Source organism: Amaranthus tricolor, chromosome 3 (assembly GCF_026212465.1).
Source record: "Amaranthus tricolor cultivar Red isolate AtriRed21 chromosome 3, ASM2621246v1, whole genome shotgun sequence".
Taxonomy (NCBI): Eukaryota; Viridiplantae; Streptophyta; class Magnoliopsida; order Caryophyllales; family Amaranthaceae; genus Amaranthus; species Amaranthus tricolor.
Genome location: NC_080049.1, coordinates 7,006,975 through 7,027,083, shown reverse-complemented (window position 1 = coordinate 7,027,083; position 20,109 = coordinate 7,006,975). Strand labels below are relative to the sequence as shown.

The 20,109-nt window shown below is 34.4% G+C and overlaps 2 protein-coding genes across 6 annotated transcripts; both read left to right on the top strand.

Annotated features, from left to right (window-relative positions):
- The first annotated feature begins 1,685 nt into the window (after positions 1-1,685).
- On the top strand, positions 1,686-13,941 carry LOC130807303 (ADP-ribosylation factor GTPase-activating protein AGD5-like). Of its 4 annotated transcripts, none has more exons than XM_057672459.1 (11): positions 1,686-1,937; positions 5,635-5,693; positions 5,861-5,951; positions 6,820-6,874; positions 6,968-7,058; positions 7,192-7,426; positions 10,466-10,703; positions 11,186-11,358; positions 12,289-12,534; positions 12,621-12,682; positions 13,149-13,941. In XM_057672459.1, exons 1-11 carry the CDS (start codon positions 1,887-1,889, stop codon positions 13,306-13,308), a joined length of 1,461 nt encoding a protein of 486 aa, XP_057528442.1. In that variant the 5' UTR covers positions 1,686-1,886; the 3' UTR covers positions 13,309-13,941. The 4 variants fall into 4 exon arrangements, with proteins under 4 accessions (XP_057528442.1, XP_057528443.1, XP_057528444.1 ...); XM_057672460.1 differs by having other exon boundaries at positions 1,687-1,937; positions 12,624-12,682; positions 13,149-13,938; XM_057672461.1 differs by having other exon boundaries at positions 1,688-1,937; positions 10,487-10,703; positions 13,149-13,935.
- Positions 13,942-18,319: 4,378 nt separating this feature from the next.
- LOC130807302 (uncharacterized) lies at positions 18,320-19,821 on the top strand. 2 transcript variants are annotated; one of them, XM_057672457.1, is made up of 2 exons: positions 18,320-19,168; positions 19,290-19,821. In XM_057672457.1, exons 1-2 carry the CDS (start codon positions 18,559-18,561, stop codon positions 19,655-19,657), a joined length of 978 nt encoding a protein of 325 aa, XP_057528440.1. In that variant the 5' UTR covers positions 18,320-18,558; the 3' UTR covers positions 19,658-19,821. The 2 variants fall into 2 exon arrangements, with proteins under 2 accessions (XP_057528440.1, XP_057528441.1); XM_057672458.1 differs by having other exon boundaries at positions 18,366-19,168; positions 19,299-19,821.
- Positions 19,822-20,109: the final 288 nt, after the last annotated feature.

Below are 20,109 nucleotides of genomic sequence, written 5' to 3'. Positions count from 1 at the left end.
CTTAACACTAATTTTGCAAAAACACAAGATAAAAGGATCATGACATTTCTAATGAAGCTTACCTACAATTTAATCAAGTTAGAACAAACCTCCTAATGTCAAAAAAAATTCCTAAAATAACTGAGGTGTATAGAATGCTCCTTCAAGAAGAGAGCCACAAAGACCTCAGTAAATCAAACAACATAGTTGAACCAATGACTTTTGCTATTAAAAAGAAGTACAATAAGAAAAGGAAGAAACCAAACTACTTATGCGAGCATTGTAAGATTGAAGGGCATTCTAGTGAATGTTGTTTCAAGATACATGGGTATTCTAACAAGAACAAGCCTAACAGTAAAAAGTATGCAGTTGTAATAACAGAAAACATAGACATTCCAAAAGATAATTTTGAAGTTAATCAATTTGGCTCATCTAGTAAACAATTTGCTAACCTTCTATCTTTTCTAAAAAGAGATGACGGTACAGGAGACAAAGTTGAAATAGAAAACGCAACAAATCTTATTGGGTATGTGTTGTCTTATATCTAATCTAAAATCTAGCAAATGAATTGTTGATAGTGGAGCAACAAACCATATATGTAATGACATAAATCTTTTCATTAACATTAATGATATAAGTCAATCTAAACACTATATTGCCATACTAGATGGGAGTAAACACAAAGTAACAAAGATAGAAAATGTTAAACTAAATGAAAGACTAATTTTAATTTTTTTATATTTCAAAACAATTCTCAAAATAAGTTTTGGAAAATTTTAATTCCCAAAATAAGTGTCTCCGTGTTCGAGTCTATGGTCAGGGTTTTTTTGCTGTTAATAACGGCGAACAAGAACATGTTAAAATGCAAAAAAAAATAATCACCTACTTTGTTTGTTGTTACTAACATCGAACAAAAAAAAGACAATATCATGATTTTTAAAAGGACAAAAAAACACAACATATTGATTATTAGTTGGCTGTTGAGAACAACGAACCAACAAGTGATATAATTTATTTCCTTGTAATAGTATGAGTTATGACATTATATTCCTTTGTTCGTTGTTTGATTGCTTTCTTTACAACGAATAAAGACCCGACCTTAGCTTTGACATAAAGATGCTTATTTTAATAATTAAAATTTTCCGAATCTTATTTTAGGATTTTTGTATAAATAAGCTTATTTTTTTGAAAAAATTAACTAGAATAATCCAACATTTTCATGATTTTCTTACAATAATCCCACTTGTTGATTAACCATGAATAATTTCAACTTTAGGGGGTATTTGCCTATAATAAACTCGGGTAACCCCATGACCTATTACAGTAGGTAATTCAACAAAAAAGTAAATTAAAAATTAATTTAAAATTAGAGAAAAAATTTTAAAATTCTAAATGATAAAAAAAAATCATAAATTTTTTTTTAACATTTTTCTATCTTTTTTTGACATTTTATTTTAATTTATCTTTTTTTAAAAAAAATAAAACTTGCGGTATCAAGTCATCCGATCACCAAGTTTACTCTTGAAAAATACCCCTCAAAGTTGATTATTCATGGAATCAATAAATGAAATTATTGTAGGCAAATTATAAACAAATTGGATTATTTTAGATAATTTTCATTTTTTTTTTCAATTATATTCGTCTCTCAATTAGTGATAAGAATTGTTGATTAAGAGTAGACCAAATAAATATCCGGGTCAGTCATATTTTAATGGAGGTTGATTATTGATTTGCCCAAGTCAAACCAAATTCAATTTGGAAGGCTCAACCCAGAGAGGAACAAGAACAAGAACAGGAACAGGAACAGGAACAGATTCCAATTCAACCCCTCAATCCCTTTTATTCTCTGTTCTACTCTTCTTGTGTGATCTGTCTATCATCTCATCATCTTCTATAATTCACCCAAAATGAATGGGAAAGCCAACGTCACCAAGGAGCTCAACGCCAGGCATCGCAAGGTCTCTTTTTTACTATCTTTTAAATTCGATCTGCAAAGCTTACTCTTCAATTGCCCATGTTCTAATAATTCTTTTCTGGGTTTTATTTTTTAAATATGTTTGATTGAAGATTATTTTATGTATTTTTTTTGAAAGGAAGATTATTTTATGTTTTGTTTTGTGGGATTTTGGGTTTCTTTGTTTTAATGTGCAGGGTTATTCGTTAACTGCTAGTATAATTAGAATCCTTTTTTTCTTAGGTTCCCATGTTATGATTTGGATGATTGGATCTTGGTGTTAGAATAGTCAATTGCTTTTTTTGAACTCTTGGGATTTGAAGTGATCATTTGTGAAAAGTTTGCATTTTTATTTGTTGATTTTGTAAGATGGTTGATTGAGGATGCTTTCCCACTTTATATTGGTTTGTGGGATTTTGGGTTTTTTAGATTCTGCTTTATCTGTTCTTATGGGAATGGAGCTAGTAATTGCTAGCATAATTAAAACCCTTTTTCTTGGTCCCCATTTCATGATTTGGATGATTGGATCTTGGTGTAATAAAATTCAATTGTTGAACACTTGGTATTATACTTATGGGAATGGAGCTTAGTTATTGCTAGCATACTTAAAGTTGTCTACTATACTTTTTGGTCATGTGATATTACCCTAAACATTTTTGATTGAATATTTGGTTATAAGAATTGATGGCCTAATAATTATCCCATGATCCATCTGAAAGGGTAGCAATTTCATCTACTGAAAGAATGCCAAAATTATATTCAGCTAATATGAGCTTGGTGGTGGCATACTGGCATATATATGTAGGTTAGAGGTGTCATACTGTGATCAAGGAGTTTTTCTTACATATTAATGTTTTAGTTTTCTTAGTGAAGGGTAGTCTATGCTTGATTGGAAAAGCATCGGCCATCTTGCTTCTATGAACCAAATTAGATGAGAAGAGAAAAAATTGTGTTTTGCAGTTTAGTCAGCAAAATAGAAGTGAACGTTTAGGGTATGTTGCTATTGGACTATCTTTTCAGATCAAAATTAGGTTTTACTTTGAATTGATGAACTTTCTAATTTGTATATCTCAATCTATGGAGATCTGATTAATTTATCAATATTGAGGTCCAATACTAAGGTTTTGCTAGGAGTGGTGTATGATTTATTTAGTAGGAATGCCTTTGTAGTTATAAATATCGATCCTTGAACTTATAAAAACTTCATTTTAGGTCTACATCTTTGTGCACATAACTAAGATTTAGGTGAATTGACTATGTAGAGTACTATTTTTATTTTAAAACGTTTTCCGTCTGTATTTTTTACTACCACCAATTTTTACATAATTCCTCTTGGCTCTTAGTATTGTTATTTTACACCATTTATCTTTTAAACCACTTCCCTTGTGCCTCACTTCTATAAAGTAGAGGACCAGAGGTGTAGCGCCGAGTTTGTCTTAGATTTTAGAGAAGCAATAAATTCCAGAATCTTTTCTAGCTGGAGCCTTTTGTGTAGAATTCGACGACAATTGTTTCCAAAACTTCATTCTCTAGGCTCCAACATTCATCTTATGTTTAGTTCGGAAAAGTAGGTTCCATGAGGCTCTGCTGCTCAAGGCTTCTTTTAAGATCTACTAGAGGTTCTTGAAGTTAAAATTGGGGACATGGGTTATAAAGAGTTGCTCTTTGAATTGGATATGAGCTCCTCTTAGTTTTCGTATTATACAGGAAAATTGTCATTTTAGGCCTGATAAGAAAAATGTTGCTAGGTTGGACCAAATATAGATCGTTTTGCTTTATGCAACCAGTTACGACTTATGACGCACTGGTGTATTATGTTACGCCACATTATTGAATTCTGTTTTGCCATTGATGCATATATCATGCTAAAACTCAATACAAGTGTTTTTTCCTTTTCTTTTGTTTTGATTCATCAACCACCTTGTTTCCTTAAATTTTAATCTCAACTAACCAACTTCCACACATATTCCTCTTCAAGCTTCCTATCAACCACACATTCATTTTTTCATGCTATTCTCTATCCTAGCTCAATTGGCAAAAGTTATTAATGATGATGATGAGATTATGAGAAGAGAGTTTCCGGCCATATGATTTAACACATTGCATTTAGAGAGCTAAAATTTGACGTCAGCTCTCAAGATTGCTATGTGTGAAAAGAGAGGACGTGAAGATTGTTTGTTGGTTAAGGAGAGAACTGTTCTGGGTTTTATTAGACTATGGAGCTGAATGGTTGGGTAAAAGAGGGGTTATACACAAGAGGAGAGACAGAACTCAAATCAAGATCTAGAAAAGGATTAGGATTAGAAAAGTGAAGTTGTATCTCAAATCCATTTCCATGGGTTATTTTTGTCCAAGCTCTCACTTTTGCAACTATTACATACTCATTACAGGTTCTTGACAATTTTGAGAATGAACTCAAAACACTAGAATAATAATATCACTACATATCAAACTCAAGAAAAATGCCAAAGCTTTAACTCCAAATTTATAGTATCAGCTGAACTAAAACAAGTTAACGGTATAGATTGTCACTAGCAAGGAATATATCCTATTTGACTATCATCTCGAACACTGATTTACCTTTAAGTACATCAATTCTAATAATCGTCCACATATTCTTCTCCATTCATTCTTTTTATTGTCTGAATAAAATATAAAACTCAATGAATCAAGTTTACAATTTAAAAAATGGGCAAAAGTTCAGATACCAATAAGAAAGGAGAGGCAAATGCAATTTGGAAGAATAAAAACCAAAAGAGATAGATTTTAAAGAAAAATGTACCTTTCAAGGAGGATCGTAGAATTGATATTTGAATTCAAAATTTTGGGGATAGAGGAATTAAGGGAGGAGGAAGAAAAGGTCCATGTTTTTTTCAACTTGGGGGTTCAAAAAAGAGAGTGCAAATACCTTACATAAAAATTAGTCTAATATAAGAGCTTTCCACGGAGATTATGAAAAAGTTGAAGGTTAGAAGAAGAAATGGATTAAAAAGTTGGGTAGATGAAAATGGAGAAATTGAAGATGGAAATTGAAAAATCTGGAAATTGTTTTAGCTGAAAACCAAGGTCAATGCTAATATAACCGGAATTTATTAATTTGGTTTAGCATTTTAAATCGGGGTATCGTAAGTGGATCTATAAGACAAAAATATTTAATAAGGTCATATGTGACAAATTTCACGCCCTATTTTATTTAATTGTCACTCTTTCCTATTACAATTTTTAGTATTGCAGTCAATCAACTTAATGTTATGTTTGTTATGAATTAATTCCGTCCACATGTTTAGTATGCTTAATCACTTATGAATTAATTGCAGTCAATAAAAAGAAATGATATCAGTCAGTTATGAGTATCAAATCTGTTATGGAAAAGGAAGTGGAGAAGTGATCAAGTAAAGGAGAGAGTTATGGAGAGGATAATAGGAAAGTTGAATCCCAATTCTTATATTTTACTTTTCTTGGAGAGTTATGGTCTCTTAAAAAAGCCGATTAATTTTGTTGTTGATCAGCTTTTGAATGAAATTTCCAAATTTTGTTTACTTGGATATTCCATGAGTTTGTATAAGAGATTTGATTGCTATTGCTTTAAGGCTTTCCATCTTAAATTCCTTGTCGTGAAGCATATTTGTTACCGTTATGACATCATGTGCTCATTGAATTTAATTCTCATATAGCTCTTTTTCCTTTCTATACATGTACAGATTTTGGAAGGGCTTCTCAAGTTACCAGAGAATAGGGAATGCGCCGATTGCAAATCTAAGTAGGTCGTTGGATACATAAAATTCAAATATGTATATTTTTAGATTTCTAGGGTGTTCAACATCTCTAGAAGCAATTGATAAGATGCTAGAATTCTCAAAAGAATGAGGTTTTGTTTTGTTTTTTATATTTATATGAACCACTTGCACATTTTATGCTGACATTCAGAGGACCAAGATGGGCAAGTGTGAATTTGGGCATCTTTATTTGTATGCAATGTTCTGGAATCCACAGAAGTCTCGGGGTACATATCTCTAAGGTATATTTATCATATTTTGTAAAATTGCTTTGTTAAATTTGATTTTATTTTGGTTTACTATTTTCTACGGCTAGCTTATGTTATTGGTTTACAAATACTTGCTCCATATTAATTTCTTTTATAATTGTCGTTAACCTGTGTATAAGAATTATTAATGAAAAGTATGATAGAATTTTTAAGTGAAAAAGAGAGAAATGCTAAGAATATTGTAATTGAGAGAGTAAAAAGGATAGATGTAAAGAATAGAGAAAAATGATTTTTAAAAAAAGTTTCACTTTGATTCGAAATGGAGTTGTGATTTTTTTGGGTACTATCTTAGAATGATAGCAAAATTAAATTGAGTACAAAAGGTTATCTGACTATTAGTATGCAGTAAAAGTGTAAATTTCTAATGCTTAATGCTTTTCATTCAAAGTAGAAATAAGACTTGGTCTAAGACTTATTGGAGACAAAATTTTTTGATGGTAGCAAAGTTATTAGTTTCATGATCTCTAATCAATTCATTCTGTAGGTGGTGAATTGGTGAGGGTTGATAGTATATGATGTATTGAAGGCACTTTTATATTATTAGTAGGTGTACGCTTAATTTGTGACCTGTCCTCCTGTTCTTAGCTGGTGATTTTTTTACGAATCGAATCCTTTGGGTTATATTTTGCCTTTCTTGTTTTTCAGGTTTGTGACTTGAAAAGTAAGATTGTCTGCTTTCCCATTGCTTATCCTATCTCCTGTAGAGCCATGCAGCTGTATTCTATTTTCATAGACGCTGTTTCTTACAGTGCACCATTTTATACAGTTCATCATTTTGTGTATAAACATTTCTAATGAGTAAGACACTGCTTTATTTTTTTCTTTTTTGAAATATTTGCAGGTTAGATCAGCAACGCTTGACACATGGCTTCCTGAACAGGTTGCTTTTATTCATTGTAAGTGTTGAATGTTTCTTGCAAGATGAACTTTGACTTGTTGAAAATATCTTCATTTGAATGACTAGAGTGCATCTCTCCTTGTGTACACAGCTATGGGGAATGAGAGGGCAAATAGTTACTGGGAATCTGAGTTACCTCCTAATTACGATCGAGTTGGAATCGAGAACTTCATTCGTGCAAAGTATGTCATTTTTGTCACCTAAAACCGTTGTGTTGATTATGCTTAGTTTGATTTTGGGTTATTTTGCTATGCCTTTCTTTAGATGTTCATATTGAGGGTTAAATTCACTGGCAGTTGCAATTGTTATCTTTAGGTACGAAGAAAAGAGATGGGTTTCAAGGGATGGAAGAGAAAGATCACCATATGTTGGGGGGGACGAAAATACGCCTTCTAATCAATCAAGAATGGAGGAGAGGAATGGGCATGCATATGTTGATAAACCTGTAAATGTACACGAAGAGAGGAAAAGCACATTACCTACCAGTAATAGGGAGGCTAGATCAGCGGGAAGAATAAGCATCCCATCTCCTCCCAAAGGAATAGAACAAGTAAGAGTAATCTTGAAAATTTGAGCATTGCTCGTCTCATGTACAGTTTCTGAATTCAATTATGGTGCTTGCTTCGTCTTTTGCTTTGTTTATTAATCCAATTTTAGGTTGAAATGTTCAATATTTATATTTTCCAATGCTTGACTTTGAACATTATATCATTTAGTAGAAAATATTGTGAATTTGATAATTAAAAGAAGGCATTGAGACAAATCCTACAACATGAGATAATTACATTGTCCATTATCTTTTCGTAAAAATATGTGGTCAAAGTGGAATACATGAATATTGTTGAGAGTTAAATGTTTCACTGAAACACAGGTAGTACACCTTGTTTGATTTTTTCCTTCTCCAAGTAATGATGGTTAGGGCATCTGGAAGCTTGGGCAACGATGTATATATACTCAGATCATAGATGATTATTGAAGTTTGTTTCCTTTAGGCTCTTCTTTTATGCCTGCATTTATGGATTTTGGTGGTTCCTACAATTTATATATTTGGCTGGCCTGCTGTTATTTTTATGAAACTCTTTGCAAGACATGCCTTTAGTTTATCAAAATTGCTTAAGTGACGATTCATAATTTGTTATGCAGCTTTGGTAGCAATCATGATGTCATGGATTGTATGTGATGCAAACATGTAGTGAATTAACATGACTGTTTTTAAAAGTCTTTTAAAATCTAAAGTTTTACCTAAAATTATGCATCAAACACTGTGCAAAATCTTGGATGTATATGCGGTTGTAGTAACATAAAATAAACGACTTTTGCGTTTGTTGCGGCTTATATTGCGTTGCAATAACCATAACAACCTTTATGATATGGTCGTGATGTGGTGATGCGGCCGATATTTTGCACTTTGGTATTTAGAACTTTAAAGTAGCATAGTAGTGAAGGAAAGCTATTATTGAATTTGGGAGAGTGGGCAGAAGGAGAACATTTGTCCAGGCTAGCTAGGTTTTAGCAAACTTGTGTGAATGGTATTAAAAGAGAGGGAATTAAAGAAGGTGGTGCAGACCATTTACATGAAAGGAAATGTAGTACATTATGTGGGACAGACAAAAATGAGAATTTTAGCAAACTCAGATGGCGATGGGAGAAGTTTTTATTTGACCATGCCAAGCTGTCTTCTAATTTGTTCTCATTGAATATTTCCCTGTTTTCTTTGTGTAAAATGGACATCATTATTTTGTCTTCTCATGTCATTTCAAAGTTCAAGCTAACGTATTGCCTTAGTTTTAAAAAACACTCGCCTAGGCTTTGGTGTTTAAAGCACACAATGCAACGCTTATGGCAGTTTAGGCAGGTGCACATGAGTACTTTCAAGACAAACACACCAGTGCTTGTATCACTTTTAAGGAATGATGGATTAGAAAAAGAAGACTTGAGCTTTTCACTAGAATTTTTTTTATATGAATTGTTACTTACCACAACTTTTATACTACAGTTAAAGAAAAAACCCTCCATCTATGTGATCAAGTTGTTTTAAATATATCCCTAACCCAATGTGAAAAAAAGGTTAGATTGGGAATTTGCATGAATGAAGAATTTATGTGGACGACCATTAGAACTTATATATGGGTTTATGTAGTCAACCCAATCTTTTGGGACTAAGGTTCTACCATTGTTGTTATTGTGTGGGAATTTGCAAACTAAGTGATGATGACAATTATCGACTCAATGACTTTGAAGGGATCTATCGATGAGCCATTTCCAATGATGCTGAACACTTGAACTCTTATGTTTAATATGGACCCATTACGAGATCTCACATAAATAATTCTACTAGTCTAAATTAATTTTTACACCCTTACAATATGGGTGAGTTGGAATGACATCGAATGCAAACTAATTCAGTCAACCTTGGACTCCAAATTCATCGACTCAATGACTTTGAAGGGATCTATCGATGAGCCATTTCCAATGATGCTGAACACTTGAACTCTTATGGTTAATATGGACCCATTACGAGATCTCACATAAATAATTCTACTAGTCTAAATTAATTTTTACACCCTTACAATTTGGGTGAGTTGGAATGACATCAAATGCAAACTAATTCAGTCAACCTTGGACTCCTAATTCATCGGTGACGGAAAAGAACAAGAAAAGAGGAAGATAATTAAGATATAGGATTTTGTCACTAAATTCGCAGAAGTGATTGGGGAATTTGAAGTGTTAGTTATCCATGTTGACACTGTATGGAAAAAAGAGAGGAAAGGGTGAGAGAAGAGTCAAATTGAAAGAAAGGCTCCGAAAAAGAGATAAAACTTGGTCAAATTTCGAGTGTTTTCTTTTAGTTTTTCGAAAAAATTGGTTCGGATTTAAAGAAAGACATTAGATTTATTGCTAGTACTAGATATATCTTTCTTGTATTATTTAGTAAATGAAAGCCTTTTATCTCTTTCTTTTTCTCCTTTTCAAGTTCTAGCCCATATAAGATTTTTTTTTTCCAAAAAAGGTACAAATATTACATGTAGAAGTATTTTTCTACAACTCTCCGTCAACAAAAAAATTCAAATGTTCTCTAGGCGTTCTTTTAGTCTATGACATTTGGTTTTCTTAATACTTTTTCCCGTTTAACCTATTGATTTACGTAAATAATTTCCAAATATAGAATGATTTCAGAAGATAATTTTGTTTCCAATCATACCAGGTCACTAAAGGTAATGTTTCATGTTCCCGTCTTTTGTACTATGTTTTACATTGTATCGCATTTCGGGTAATAATGGTGAGTAGTATCAATTTGGTAAATTTGGAAACCTTTACGACATTGCTCATACGACATGATTTAGTCTTGTTTGACACTACTAGACTATCACATGTAACACTCCCTTTGATATGGTTTTATGTGTAACTCAAATTTTTAAATATTTACATATATGTTTGTCACATTCAGTTCTTTATCTTTCATTTATTTTGCTTTTGTTTGGATTAGGTATGCTTTTTATGCCAATAATTAGTTGTATTGATCTGCTGATGTGGTGTGTTACCAATTGAGCATCCACACTAATATTTTTTCTGTGTCTCTTCTCACCAGTCTTGTATGGTTTTACAACAGGCTGCTCCAGCTCCCTCGTCCCAACCTGAAATCCCAAAACTTGAAGCAACACAAGATTCAGACGTGAATAAGCAGGTGGCTAACGCACCTTCAGCTGCCTGTCCTCCCAAAGTTGATTTTGCTGCTGATCTTTTCAACTTACTATCCATGGACAACCCTAGTGAAAGTCCTTCTGGAAGTGCAAATAATAATGATAATGATTGGGCAGGATTCCAGGGTATGCACACATAGTTTATTTTCCTCTAACCCGTGTTAATTTTTGATGATTTTTTTTTTTTGGGAAATTATTAATGGCACCCCTAAGTTTTGGCATTTTATCAATGGTACCTCTAAGTTTTTTTTATTATCAATAGTATCCTCATAGTATTGAGCGTCTCACATCATAACCTTTTTAAACTTTTTCCATTCAAAATCATCCAAAACCGTTTACTTTTTTTATGTTTTAAACTGAAAAATAAAAGAAAAAGAAAAAAAGTTAAAGGTTTTGGACGGAAAAAGTTAAAAAAGTTACGGTTGTTAGACGCTCAATACTACGAGGTACTATCGATAATAAAAAAACTTAGCGTACCATTGATAAAGTGTCAAAACTCAGGAGTACCATTGATAATTTCCTTTTTTTTTTTTTTTTTTTTTTGCAAATGTGAGTCTGTGACAGATAAGCACCATTGTTGACGTTCACTCTTGCATTGTTGTCTGCAGCTGCTGGCCCAACATCTATATCTGAGAACGCTGATGCAAAGAAGGATGTTGATAGTGTCAAGAAATTTGGTTCCGGAATTGAAGATCTATTCAGTGATTCTTCAGCGCCCACTACTTCAGTTTTGCAGCCACAGAAAGATGCGAAATCAGATATTATGAGTCTTTTTGAGAAGGTTTGTACCTTTCATTTGCGTTGCTTAATGTCGCATGATTCACTAATCTCCTTGCAAATCACGAATTAAAAAAAGGGAATTATGATCAATTTTTGGCTATTCTAGGGTCATTTTGAGCGAATCGCGAATTCAAAAAGCAAATTAACTTGCGACTTATATACTATATATTTCCTTTTAGACTCTGTTCTCCGTTTACATGATATTCTCATGGTAGGCTTTTCATTCATTTTTTGTTTGGGATTTAAGAGTCTACATCATTGTTTTTGTGACCTGTAAACCTGTAAGTGGATCCACTTTGGTTTGCCAATATTTTTTTTGGTGGCTTGTGAAGCTTAACAATAAACATGCAGAATAGTTGTATATCATTGAGTTTGGTCTTTTTTGTTTCATTCATATTTGGGTGAAACCAGTAATGTGCTCATGCTGTTTAAGAGCTTTCTTTAGAAAAAAAATGTAGTGGTTGCTTTTGCGTATTCACAAATTAAACTATCACTTATTTCGAAATAACAAGTCTTGTATGAGACCGTCTCACTATGGGACGAACCCATGTAATTAGCTCATTTATCTGATATTAATCACTTTTAAGATTGTAAGTAATCACTTTGAGGTACTAAGTGATCGCTTTAAGACTACATTTTAAGGTTATAATTGATCATTTCAAGATTGTAAGTGATCACTTTAAGTTTATAAGTGATCACTTTGAGACTGTAAATGTACATTGAGTCAATCCAATAGAGACCGTCTCATTTGAGAATGTCATTTCTAAAAGCTTTTTTTACCACCTTTATGTGTGTCCATGTGCTCTTGGCCCAAGAGTTCTTTTGGCGGGTAACATCAAGTCAGTTTAGCCATTAATATGTTTCGCATGCTCCACTTAAATAATTTTTGATTGCATCTATTCTTACTTTTCCGTGTTTGATTGGCTTGCAGTCCAATATAGTATCACCATTTGCTGTTCATCAACAGCAACTAGCAATGCTAGCACAGCAACAGAGTCTTCTTATGGCCGCAGCCGCTCATGTGGCTAACGGGGCTTCAAAGTCACCCATCAATATGCAACAACCTGGATTGAACGGCACCAATATGCCAGCTCAAAACTGGCCGAATCTTGGGTATCAATTTCCTGGGTTAACTACACCAACAGCTGGCCAGAATGAATTGCAAAAAGTAGCTCAGGTGAGAAATTTTCGTAGCGTCTAGATTTCCTTTACATTTTTTTCGCCTTTTGAAGAGGAGACTAACAATGAATTTATATGTTAAAGCAGTTGGGGACGTCTCAATCAATGCAGACAGCTGGGATTTCTCCCTCTTTCCCAGCAATGAGGTACGTAACGAGTTTATTAGCTGCATAGCAACGCGTTTAGAACAATTCGAAGCTTTAAGTGCTCGGCTCATCATTTTTTTAGGATCTATACCTCTACTTCATTGTTTTCTTGTGTTACCCGTATCTTGTGTCAGTGTCAAACCATTTTCCTCTTAAAATAATGGTTTGCTATGTTCACCTTCACCGTCTATTCTGACAGGCTGACTCAAGAATGGAAATTTGTTTAGGATATGGCATATGCATACTTGTAGACCAGGAAACATTCGGATTTTTTATCATTCCTAAATTTTGTTACCCAAATCAGCAATACATGTACCGGTCGACTTGATCTGAACTACTTGTTTGCCACTTTTATGTGCATTGTTTTCCAACTTATAGAAATCCGATTAGTGAAAATACGTAACAAGATGGCATTGGCTTGTATAATCTCTTTCATAATACTTCCGTTTCTTGTTTTGGCATGTAGTTTCTATCCTATGGTTCAAGCCATGCCTGTGAATGGGGCAGCTGCTGCTGAAACAAGTAAAAATTCTGCAGCATCTGCAATTTCGACAGGGACTTCGACTCAAAAGACAAATGATTATGACTTCTCGGCGTTAACACAAGGATTGTTTACAAAGCGATAATGCTACCCTTGGAATAGCTTGTGTTCCAAGTGTGTCCTAATTAGGACCGGATATGTCGATGGGAGATGCGAGTTGACAACCTTTTCTCTGCCATTGGTTACTATTTAGCCTATCCATAGGCAGTTTTCAACTATATGGGATGGCTCTTTTATATGCTTTGAGCTTGAGATGTAATTTTTTTTCTCTTCTTTTACTTGGGATCAATTGAGATATCATTTGTAATTGTATTTTAATGTTTAAACTCTCCATTAATTAATACTTGCATATAAAAATACTTATATAAAACTTCACAAGAATGTTTTATTCTATTTATCTAGGATAATTAAAATTAAAAGTTTCAACTTTGAGTGTCTGAAATTTAAAATTTTTCAACTTTAGTACTCCATTCTATTCACCTTAAGAGTCCCATTTGACTTTGCACGAATTTTAAGGAGAGTCAAAAGTGGGACCCTAAGGGTAGGAAAGAGAGTGGTATTATGCATTTTTAATGTAAGGGAGGAAAATTAATATGGGTAATGGAGAGTATAATTGAAAATAGGATAAAGCTACTAAGGGCATAAAAGTCAAAAACCCATACCAAAAATAGAAATGAGACAATTAAGGTGACTTGAATATAAAAGGAAATGAGACATATAAGCTGAATAGGAAGGAGTATATTTTTTAAATATTCTAACTTTTGGGTATTTTTTTTGATGACCTGTTAAAAACGAACAAGTGAAGTATCATTTTACTGGTCTATAGATTATTTAAAATTTTGTCAATTAATTTTACGAATTGTTATTTTTTTAATCAAAAAGTATGATCTACATTTGGAACAAGATCATTGAAACATTAAAATATGTTGTCTCTAGATTTTTTCTTTTTTCAAATTACATGGTTCATTTGGATTATTGACAGGGTGGTGCAAGACAAATTTGCAGATTGGTTTCTATAGATGAATTTCTTGATAATGTTGAGAATGCAGAAATATTAAAATATGTTGTTGAAGGATCATCGAAAAATACGAGCAGATATAGTAGTAGTAGTAATAGGCCACTCAAGTGGTCTTTTTGAACATCCAAATTAGTACCACAATCCATAAGGGCGTGACAAATTGATTTTGAACCTAAATTACATCTGTCACACATGGAAGAGGGGGCACTATTTCTTCCGTGGTGTTCTTCATTTACAGCTAGACTTCTATGACTTGCCCTCCATAAGAAGTGTCACATTTTTAGAGGCACTCAAGATTCCAAAGTTCTTGTACTTATAGGCAGTCGATTGTCCACTCTACAACATAATCCCTCCAAAAGTATTGATTGAGAGCCCCAAATTAAAGACTACGCCAAGTATAGCTCAGGCCAAACCCACATCATGCCTCTAAGACATCTGAATTCTTGTAGTATTGAGCTTTAAGGATAGCAGCAAGAAGTGGACATTCACCTTGATGAATTTGCCAGAGTTTCTTGGCTAAGAGAACCGAATCAAAACACTAAATATCTCAAAAACCCCTCCTTGATGCTTGTGAAAATTGTTTGTTTTGATCTTCCCATGATAGTATGGAAGCCCCTGACAAGCGAGAGCATCAAACCTAAACTAATGACATAACCATCCGAGAACCCCCTAGGGAGAAGGAACCCTAATCACTCCCATAGACAGAAGGAAAAGCAAAGTGACGAAGATCCCCTCAGAGGTCCTAGCTCCCTGAGGAAGACATCAGTAATTTGAATTAGAAGATCAGCCGTCAAGATGAAACCGCCAAAAATTCAAAATTATAGGCGTAGGAAACAGTAATTGAATGTGCATTTAATGTTAGTACAATCAAATAGGGATAATGATGAAAGAGTGTTGTAGCAGTTGTGGTGTGCTCAACAATTTTCCAGAAAATTGCACCAAGTGGGAAATAATTAGAAAAAATTGATGAAAGAAATTGCATGGATGTTTCCATAAGAAGGAAAAGACCAAAGTACCCAGATTTTACGTTTTGCTAGAAGTTTGAAGAACGAAGATTTGCTTCAGGAATCCCAAAGAGTTAAACTCAACAAAAATAGTTAAGATGTTTGACAACTTGTTCAAACCTGAACCTGATACTGAAGACGAAGGAATAATGAGAGAAGACAACCTGTTCAAACCTATATCTGATACTGAAGACGAAGGAATAATGAGGGAAATTCTGCTTGATTTTTACATGAGTTCAAGGAGAAGATAAATTGTTTAAGCCTGTATCTGACTTTGAAGATAGACCCATGAATTCTTGAATCAGAATTCATAGGTCTGGGGGGGCAAATTGTATATGTAAAATAGTAATCACAAGTGATTCTGGTAGAAAACTATCTAAGAGGATTAATTTAACGTTAATCTGGGAGAAATTAATAAGATTAGTAGGTAATCTGGCAACATTCATCTGAGAGGATTGAAGAAGCCTTAAACGTGCATTAGGAGTACTTAATTCAAGTGATCTTATTGCATAGTTTAGTGAGATAACAAAGGCAGGCTTCCACCAGTACTTAATTCTTGATTAACTTACAAATTAAGGGATTAAATTCTTAATTAATTGTCCTACAAAATCAAACAGGAACAATTTGGCGCACCTTGGAGAGCCAAAATAACTTCTTAGCTAGGTCCCAGGGTGACAGGATCACAGGAGCAACAAAGTCATTCCGAAAAGACCTTGAACAAGAACGAAAATCCGAACACCTCGAAAATGATGACGTGTCATGAGACAACTGTAGTCACATGAAAAAAGCTGCAATACTCGCACAAGGCAAGGCACCACACCTACCTCTTATCCTACCACTGCAAGCACACTAAAAGACAAAAATTGGGGGGGAGGGGGGGGGGGGGGGCGGTGGTGGCCATGAAGTAAGAATCAGCCAACCAGCTAGCCCCACGTATGCTTTGAGAACATTCCATTCCCTTTTAACTGGTGCCAAGAAAGATTCTATCAAGGTAAAAAGTCTAAATTGCCATTAGGGTTTTGGAGACTTCTCCTTACACCCACTATTTTTAATACACAATGTTGTACATTACCAAAGGTAGGATAACTTTTTATATTTTGAGCATTCTTGACATTCGAACTCTTCCTCTCTACAAAAAAAGACTAGTTAGCTCTCTAAGAGAAGTATTTTATAATCCACACTAAACACATACTGACTTTACCATCGGAACCATCGGAGATGGACCCCCGAAGGACCCCTCTCCGACCCTCGTTTGTTACTTTGCGCAGGATACGGCGTAAAGCAGCTAAGATTGAGACTCAGAATCTCCTCCAGTTGTTCATATCCATTGTGAACCCGTAACTGGTGCCAAGAAAGATTCTATCAAGGTAAAAAGTCTAAATTGCCATTAGGGTTTTGGAGACTTCTCCTTACACCCACTATTTTTAATACACAATGTTGTACATTACCAAAGGTAGGATAACTTTTTATATTTTGAGCATTCTTGACATTCGAACTCTTCCTCTCTACAAAAAAAGACTAGTTAGCTCTCTAAGAGAAGTATTTTATAATCCACACTAAACACATACTGACTTTACCATCGGAGATGGACCCCCGAAGGACCCTTCTCCGACCCTCGTTTGTTACTTTGCGCAGGATACGGCGTAAAGCAGCTAAGATTGAGACTCAGAATCTCCTCCAGTTGTTCATATCCATTGTGAACCCGTAAAAGGCATTTTTCATTAGCTTTATTGGAAGTGTTGTTTGTTCAACTCACAGCAAGAACACTTCTCATGCCTGGGAACTTCAACCACACATGGACAATTGGTAATCTCTGTTCTCAACCTGGGCGACACATTCTTGCTAAAAGATATTTGAGTCTTCTTATAATTCACTTTTTGACCAGAAGGACCTAATTTTCAATTATCATCCATATTTGTCGACCCAAACATTAGGGTCGCAATTTTGAGCCTTCAAAAGGATCTTTTTAGTTCTCTTATTCCTTTTCTTCAGTTCGCCAAAGATTTTACCAACCCAAATAGAAAGGCCTAGGAACACACCTCTATGCGTTTCTGCATATCAAAATCTAATCGTTCGTTCCACTAAAGAGATTTAAACTTGAAAGATTTGCTACCACCCTCCTCATTTAAGAATGCCTTGCGATTAGAAAGTTTAGAGCATAAACAAGCGCCCCGAAACCACCCAGTTTTGGCAAAGAATATATGAAAGCGTTCCTTGATGTGCTTAGTCGGGTTTTCCCCTACCCCATGTAAACAAGCACCCCGAAACCAAAGGTCCTTGAACTCACAATCATCGACACAATCACGAAAGGCCCTCATGTCTCACTTTTTTCTAGCTACACCCCTATCTTCTTATAAGAACTAAGGGTCTCATTAAAGTCACTGAAAATCAAGCACATACTTCTGGTTGACCTTCTCAAAGAATGAATAAGATCCCGAGTTTTGTATTTTTGGGAGTGATCTAATCAACCTTAAATCCCACACGCGTACCATTTATTAACACCTGACTATAACTCTCCGTAACAAAAACCACATCAAGTCTATTACACCAACATCAATTTGTAAGTGCTTTAAATGTCACAGATTGGTTAAGCCTTGACAGTTCCGACTTAGTAGTTTCATTGTGGTTCATGGGGCTGGTCATCATCAACCTCCGTTACTTGCCAAGAAGGCTCTAAACCACCATCATCAACCTTTTTGTCTTTTTCAAATCAACTTCAACATCGTAAAAAACCAGATGAATTTGTTACACAGAGGAAAACCCTAGAAAATTAGATACTAATCTAAAAACACCCTAAAGAGGAAAACCCTATCATGGAAGAGAGAAAAAGACTTTAGAAATTTCAACTACTAGCATGTTAATCGATAAAAAAAGTCAAAATATTATAATTAAAGGTTGTTTGTCAGTAGACCGATTTTTTTAGGGTATAAATTAACATTTTGGGGCATTAATTGAAAATTTGTGTTCATGGATCGGGGGGCTTCACAATCACGTATAGCTTAGGTGCATTTAAATGTAAAAACTATTTGTACCTTGGTAGAAGTAGATAAGCTAGAATACTCATACCCACATGTCACTAATTTACCCACACACGACTACCTCATAATCGGCGAGCCGGTAACCAATAACACACTCCTTAATCAAACGGTTCACATTTTAACAATCTATCACTCCTCAACCCTCTATTACTCCTCTATTTAAACCTACAGTACTCTCATAATTCTTTTTGCTAAGTATTAAGCTCTGTCTGGAATCTGGATAGTAACAAGTAAACTCAACCAACAAACGACAGATCGAAGAAAAGCAAATAAAAATGGCGAAAGTGTTCCCGTTGAAAGCACTTTTACTATCTGCCGGCGTCGTTTCAATGGCTGTCATACTCAAAGTCTCAGCTCCGGTAATCCTAGATTTTCTCTCCGACGATCTTCCTCTGTTTTGGTCTTTGGCACTCCCATGGCTACAGCCACCGTTTTTATACCTTCTGGTTAACTGCATCATCATCACCATTGTTGCATCCTCTAAGCTTCAACCACGTGAGCCCGGGTACGAAGTATTGAAAACTCCGGCGATGGAGAAAAATTTAACTCCGGTGAATATTCCAGCGGTAGAGAGAGTTGATTCGCTTTTGGATGTGATTGATGTCAATAAGGAAGAGGATTTGGTTGTATTTGGATATGTGGATAGTCCACTTGTTGTCAAAGATGATACTGCCGTTAGGCCTTCTAAAATCGAGTTTATTGGAGGTGAAGTCAAGCTGGAAGAAGATAGAGAAAATTCTGGTGATGGTGAAGAGTTTTTGACATCGAAATCGCCGAAGAAAATTACGCCAGTAGTTTTGGAGTATTCTCCATTGTCTTCAGCTGAGAAACCGCCTATTTCTGCGAGATTTAGTAACCGGAGATCCATTAAAGCTAGTCCTGAAGGTAATTACTAATTACATTTTTTATATACAAATAATATTTGAATTTCAACGGTCGAATGAAGCAGAATAAATTTGAATTAAATAAGTATTTCAATGTTAAAATAATGATTTATTTGTGTCAGGAAAAGCAGCACTTGGAGTATCAAGGCTGAAAAAGCATGAAACGCTAGAATCCACATGGAGGACAATAACAGAAGGAAGATCAATGCCGTTGAAACGGCACTTGAGGAAATCCGAAACTTTTGCCGGTTCATCACCGGAGAAATCTCCGGTGAGAGCGATGAAGAAATCAGAAACTATGGATGGTGGAAACTCGTCGCCGGTGATGAGTGGAAGTAGAAAGCTGAGGAAAGAACCGTCGTTGAGTCAGGATGAGTTGAATCGGCGAGTTGAAGCGTTTATCAAGAAGTTTAATGAGGAAATGCGGCTGCAGCGGCAAGAGTCGCTCAACCAATACAGGGAGATGATCAACGTTCGTGGGTCCCAGTAAGAAGTAGTGGTAGTTCATTTCAATTTCATTTTAAACAAGTAAATTTTGTTTACTTAATTTTGGAGTTGTTAAGAAAAAAAAATTAATTTAATTTAGTTTTGCTCTGTAAAGAAATAAAGATATTTGAAATAATATTTTATTATTATATTAATTAATTTTTAAAATTTTTTATCTCGGGTATTTGAAAATTCAAATTTCAAATGTAAGTAAACAGTAATGCAATGATGTGTTTGCATTTCTAGTTGGTAAAATGAAGAGTTTGGTAGGAAATTAGGAATGCGCTTATGTGAGACAATTTCTAGTCTTATTTGGACCATTTATCTTATTACCAGATTTAATATGTGGTTTGAAAATATTATGATGAGAAACGAAAAGAAGGGTAGGTCTTGTATGATTTTAATGCATACTTCCACTAATTCGCATTAATTGTTTTATTTATTTTTTAATTTTAA

Excerpts from the sequence above, each read along its gene's own strand:
- LOC130807303 (XM_057672459.1), top strand. The coding sequence starts at position 1,887 with ATGAATGGGAAAGCCAACGTCACCAAGGAGCTCAACGCCAGGCATCGC. Across the intron at positions 7,059-7,191 it reads GAGAACTTCATTCGTGCAAA|GTACGAAGAAAAGAGATGGG; the intron begins GTATGTCATTTT and ends TGTTATCTTTAG. Across the intron at positions 7,427-10,465 it reads CTCCCAAAGGAATAGAACAA|TCTTGTATGGTTTTACAACA; the intron begins GTAAGAGTAATC and ends TCTTCTCACCAG.
- LOC130807302 (XM_057672457.1), top strand. The coding sequence starts at position 18,559 with ATGGCGAAAGTGTTCCCGTTGAAAGCACTTTTACTATCTGCCGGCGTC. Across the intron at positions 19,169-19,289 it reads CATTAAAGCTAGTCCTGAAG|GAAAAGCAGCACTTGGAGTA; the intron begins GTAATTACTAAT and ends TATTTGTGTCAG.